Genomic DNA, 6,080 nt, shown 5'->3' with positions numbered 1-6,080 from the left:
TGATCGAAACGACCGAGCGCTTGGCGTAACTGGTGCGCTGACTGGCCGCCAGACCAAAGACGCGCAAGATCTGACGACTACCTGCCAGCTCGGAGGGGTTTGGGTGATATAGGATCACCACGTCGTCGGCAAACACCAAACACAGAAGATACTCACTCGAAGCAGCGGGGGTTTGATGTCACAGATTGTAAGTGGCTCTGACATCACATTTTTCGCGGGGGTTTGCCGTTGCGGAATCAGGCGCACGACATTGTTTACCGTGTGTGTGCCTTGTCTTTTGGCAATTGCAGTATTGAGTAAAACTGACGGAGCTAGCGAAGTGAAACGGGGCGTGTGGTCCAGGTGATGGGCTGGAAAAAATGGATGTGAATCAGTAGATGCTTGTGCTTTACTGCAAGGAAACATGGGTGGAAGCTTCAAAGCCAAGGGAGGGACAAATTCCTGGGGGACTCCCTGCCTAGAGTTTCTAGAGAAATATACCCTAGTGGTTCGATTGCATGGATTGAGGTGGGCGCGGTATCTGACGTGATTATATTGTTCAGGTCAGGAGACCCATCTTTTACAACAAGTACTACCTACTGAATCCTCCCTTTGGTTGGAAAATAGTAGTGATAAACAGACTGATTCATCGGTCAATAGTGTAGTAACTTCCAGAACGAAAGAAAAAAAGAAAGACTGAATTTGTTGTGGCTACTATCCAAGCTAGCTAGGTGCACCTGACGTTCCTCCCTGGCCCTCCGTAGTAGAAGTAGTTCCCCCAGACGGCGTTGACGCCGCCCTGGATGTCGTAGCAGTTGGGGTGGTCGGCAGTGACGTGGAAGGTGTTGAGCGGGATGAGGCTGTTGTCCCAGTCCACCACCTCCAGGTTGCGGAAGTAGGAGGAGCGGCCGAAGCCCTCCCCGGGGAAGTGGCCGCTCCCCATCTGCGTGGCCGTGTGTGACCCGTCGGCGCGCGTGTCCACCACCTCGCCGCCGAACTGCACCATGCTCGCATGCGACTCCAGGTGGCTGAAGAGGAAGCTAGGCCAGTACCCCACTAGCTCCCCCGACCCGAACTCGAGCCACCAGTTGCCGTGGTTGGGGTCCTTCCAGATCAGGAGGCTGATGTCGAACTGGCCCCCTTTGTAGCCGGAGGTGGGCGAGATGGCCGCCCCCATGGCGATCCTGCTGTTGGTCTGCACGAACCCTGAGCACAGCAGGTTGTAGCACCCCGTCGTCTGGTACGCGTCCGTCTGCATCACAACTCACAAGGCCAATGCCAATTCAATTTTGTGTTTTTTTTGTACCGATCCATGATCGATCAGATCAATGGAGGAAAAGAAAGAAGTTTAAGGGATCTAGGAGTATTACCGTCCAGTAAGTGAAGAACCTGGGCGAGTTGTCCCCATACAGCTGTGGGCTCACCTGTCAGACAAAACAGCAAGCAACTGCTACTTATAGCATGTTGTCTCGTCCCGTCCCGACAGACCGAGACCAGAGAGGAATGCATGCATGGATGATACTCATATCGCAAAGGTAGGACTACCTGCCATCCGGCCTCGATGGTGTTGAGATCGTTGCCGAAGGTGCCCCCGATAACCCAGATCTGCGACAGGCTGAACTCCGTCGGCGTGCTCACCTTGGGCGCCCACACGTTGATGCTCGCCCGCGCGCCGTAGTACTCGTCGCCGGCAACGTACCCCACCGCGTGCTGCACTCACATTGAGTTACTACATTTTATTACTGTTTCTTATTACTAATGTTACCCCTGTTATTCTACTGCAATTAGCTGTTGCCAACACTTTCCGCAAAAAAAAAAAAAAACCTTTCCGCAAAAAGAAATAAATAAATAATGACACCGTATCAATTAATCTGCACCCAGCGAGAGCCAAAATGCAGATGAAGAAGCGACACCCGGATCAATGCTCTCTGCGGATGTTAGCTCGATCGGAGGAGTAAAAGCAACGACAAACCAATCAAATCCAGTCAAATCCATGAGGTTAAAAGCTGTGCGCTGAATCTATGTCCTTGCACTGGATGGCATCATGGCACTGCTCGATATCACGTTTTTAGCTAACTCCACTTTTTCAGATGCCTCCTCTGTTTTTCATCTTTTTTAAAAGAGGCGTCGTTTAGGGCGGAGAGCCAATTTCAATCAGCAACCACAAACCAAGAATGAATTCCAGTCGTGCTTGCTTACAATCTACTCCTTCTGTAAACTAATATAAGAGTGATTTAGATCACTTTTATATTAGTTTACAGAGAGAATACCATCTAATGAAAGACGTTTTTGCAGTTTAAATTGAATTGAGCTGCAAGAACGTCTTAATATCATGGTATGGGACGGAGTGAGTAGTGAGCAGTACTAGTATGGCATAACGAGAGAAGAATAGACTACGGACCTCGTGGCCGCCGGCGGCGGAGTCATGCCGTACTCTGGCCGTGGGCACCCTTCCAAATCTCCTCACTGAGCTGGCGCGTAGCACGTCGGCCTCCGTAATCCTCCTCACCGGGACGGACCCCTCCGGGCACGACGCGCCGGACACCGCCCAAAGCTGCACTCCGGCGTCCGCCGTGTCATTGGGGCGGCGGTGGTGTCCACTCGGCCGCGCCGGCGGGCCCTGCGACAAGGAAATCAATCCAACAAGAGCAGTGCTTCTTCGTTAACTACTACAGTAATCAATCTGCATGTTGGCTTTCCCTTGGCTTTAAGTTGAAATTAAACCTCACGACTTTGTCGCAAAAATAAAAGTAAACCTGCAAAGCAAACGAGATGCATTACCAGTGGCCTCTGGCCGTGCAGCCTCGGGTGGTCGAACGCCGGCTGCAGGTGCGCCGGCACGCAGTCGATGAGGTCGCCGTCCGGGCTCTGCCAGGAAGCAATCTCTGTCGGCCACGTCCGAATTGCAACAACAAGGATGACACTGCAGATAGTAGGGGCGATCAAGGAGACATGCCTGAATGGTCCGGACAGACGGCTTGTTGAGCCTTGTGAGGAGCGACTGGACCCGCCTGTACCTCCGGAGCTCCTCCCCCGGCCGGAAGGTCACGTTCGCCACCGCCGCCGCCGTGCACTTGCCAAGAAGCGCGACATGAAGCAGCAGCAGTAACAGGACAAGGGCAGTAGCAGTGGGATGTGGATGCGATGGAGATGGAGAATAGGGTGCAGCCATCAGTGTGGGATTCTGTGCCTGTGAAGCTTCCTGCACGGCGGCGTCTTGTCTCTGCTGCTGATGCTCTTGTGCGAGGAATACATTGGCTGGCTGCTCGATGCCTGCCGCTTGTTGCTTGGGAGTTGGGACTAGTCACCGCAAAAATACCTGTCCACTCCAACCAGTACAGTACTGGCTGTGGGCTGTGGTAGCTCAGCTCGGAGCTAGCGAGCGCGGCCTCGTTCGCACGCAATCAATCCCTTTTCCCAAAGAAGAAGAAAGAAGAAGAAGCAGAAGAAAGAGGAGGAGGAGGAACACTCGTCCTCCCGCTAAGCAAAGATGTCTCCCTCCAAGTCCAAGGCATGCCCTGCGAGACAAGCGCAGACGGAGCTATATACCCATCACTACCACCACGACCACCATTTCCATTCATACATGTGCTTATGGTTAGGAGGGGAGTGATTAGCTAGCGGGGCGGGCCGACAAAGCATGGGGCTTTGCAGCATGAGGCAATTGAGTTGAGAGAGGGGGAATAATAATAATACTGCTGTAGTTTACTTGGGGCCGCCGGTCCGGGGTGCGCTTTTGGTAAAGGGAAGGGGAGGCGCCCTGCCCCAAGTGGACCGCCCATCCAATGCAATGGAGTGCTGCTGCTGCCTTTGGCCTCTCTGTAATGAGTAGCAGCAGCAAGTCTTGAGCCAGGTGTGTAAAATTTGCGAGGAAAGGAATGCCATGGACTCACCATATACAATGCAAACAAGGAACTCTTGTAATTTATTTCGCTTTTAGGTAAACCACACTGATCGGATTGTATATTAGGGATATGACTACGAACCTGCTTCCTAGGTTCACCTAAGACCTCTTACGGACATGAGTGTCTTTAAAGTCATCACTATAGCCTCGACCTAATTCGGTTCACCAACCGTCACTCGGCCTGCTTGAAGTCATTCGGATCACCTTTGTGTCAGTCGGACACATCCTCTCACTCGGACCACATCAAGGTGGAGGCACCGAAGAGACAGCAACGGCTAAGGACTTAATTCATCACATGAAGTGGAGTGAAGGTCCGCGTTACTAGTAACGCGGGGAGTTATAGCTGCCGTTTGTAATAACTTTCCTGTTTATGAGCATTAATTACCTTGTAATGAAGCTCGGCTGGTCATGGCAGCAACTATATAAGCCATTCCCGGGCTCCAGCTCAAAGGTTCAACACCTTGTAATCTTTCATACCCCATAAGAAAACATCAACCTCACGGCTCGAGACGTAGGTTGTTACCACTTCCGAGTGGGGCATGAACTCGTACATCCGAGTGTATCCGTTCCGCCTAGTTAGACTTCGCCCCTTCGTTCGTACCCCTAGGTACTATTATCAGGGTCATTCCCCCGACTGTTGGCGTCCACCGTGGGGCTGCGTGTCTAGCAAATCTAGCGTAGTCGGAGATTTATCGCATTTTTGTCAACATGATGACACTCGGCGGAGAGTTCCTCCTCGGTTCCCTCAGCTCCATCGTCAACGACTCGGCGTGGCTGCAGGATGCGCCACTCGACACCGACGCCCTCCCTACACGAGGTACGTCATATTTTAGCGCAGTCGCGAATGGAGTCCTGATCCGGCAGCCTTCGGTGCCGTGTCACTTGGCACCCCCCGCGTCCCGTTGTTGTTCGCCGCAAGCGTTCTGGGCGCTCGTGGATGCAGCGGTGGATCAAGCATGCCATGGCCAACCAGGCCATTTTCGAGCAGGTGCCCATGCTCAGCTGGCCATGCTCAGCTCTGATGAGCCCACCGCCAGCCTCTTCCCTTCATGAAGCGAGTAGTCACTCGGCGACTCCGACTACGAAAGCAACAGGGGTGCCGCCGAGATCTTGATGGCCGACACCAACAGGGGAGGCAACATGGGTTACACCACGGAGAATTCTCCCGTGCGTGACAGCGGAGAGTGTCGCCACGGCGACGGTAGCCACCACGTTCCGCAACCGCTCACTAAGCAGCAGCGGGAGGAACTTCGACGGAGGAGCAATCAAGCTCTCCGCACCCCCATCATCGGGAACACCCCGGAGGAGATCGTGCTGGAGAACGCGCGTCTCGCCAATCTGGCCGAACGCGAACGACTCGAGCGACTCCAACGGTCGCTCGACACTCGGACCGCGAGGGATCAGCCGATCTCCAGCCGCAATCACAGGCAGTTGTTTCCGAACAACCGCGAGCGGCCAATCGAGGTGATGCGGACACCTCTGATAAACCTGTCGGCAGCCACTCGGATCGTGATTCAATTCAGCTGAGTGACAGCTCGGCCGGAAAATGCATTCGACAGATTCAGGCTCTATTGAAGACCGCCATGCAGCAAAATTCTGCAATGTCGCAATCGCGGCATCGCAATAACAGCAAGTCCATCCAGGCGGACAATGTGCACTCGACTCATAGCCCGCACGTGCACATACGACACCAAAGGTCTCCTCCTCTTCCGAGGGGCCTGCATGGAGACTCGAGGCAAGGTCACCTAGACCTAAGCAAGTCACCTCCGAAGGGAGTGGCTCACTCGGTCGCCATACTCACGACCGCGGGCCAAGACCCAATCGATGTCGGGGTAATGAGGGCGACGACTATCGGGCCCCTGAGTTCAACGGTCGGTCTATGACCATGCAACTCGTGGTTGATCGATCACGAGCTGGCTGGGAGTGTCCGGCCTCGAGTTCTTCGGCCGACACATCCGCGAAGCAGAAATCCCCTCCAACTACCGGTTGGCCACGGGGATCGGAAAGTTCAATGGCGAGTCGAAGCAAGAGACCTGGCTGGAAGACTATCGACTGACCTCCAGATCGGCGACGGCGATGATTACGTCGCCATGAAGAATTTGCCCCTCATGTTGGAGGGGCCTGCGAGGGCTTGGCTTAATCAACTACCCTCCAGCAGCATCCACAGATGGGGCGATCTCGCTCGAGTGTTTGTCAA

The 6,080-nt window shown here is 53.9% G+C and overlaps 1 protein-coding gene across 1 annotated transcript; it reads right to left on the bottom strand.

Annotated features, from left to right (window-relative positions):
- Positions 1–502: 502 nt before the first annotated feature.
- Positions 503–3,609, bottom strand: LOC123439904. The gene is made up of 6 exons (XM_045116526.1): positions 2,936–3,609; positions 2,761–2,847; positions 2,381–2,599; positions 1,525–1,689; positions 1,350–1,403; positions 503–1,231 (listed from the first exon to the last, which is right to left on the bottom strand). Exons 1-6 carry the CDS (start codon positions 3,149–3,151, stop codon positions 707–709), a joined length of 1,266 nt encoding a protein of 421 aa, XP_044972461.1. The 5' UTR covers positions 3,152–3,609; the 3' UTR covers positions 503–706.
- Positions 3,610–6,080: the final 2,471 nt, after the last annotated feature.

This window comes from Hordeum vulgare, chromosome 3H (assembly GCF_904849725.1).
Source record: "Hordeum vulgare subsp. vulgare chromosome 3H, MorexV3_pseudomolecules_assembly, whole genome shotgun sequence".
Lineage (NCBI taxonomy): Eukaryota > Viridiplantae > Streptophyta > Magnoliopsida > Poales > Poaceae > Hordeum > Hordeum vulgare.
This window is presented reverse-complemented; position numbering and strand designations above follow the sequence as displayed.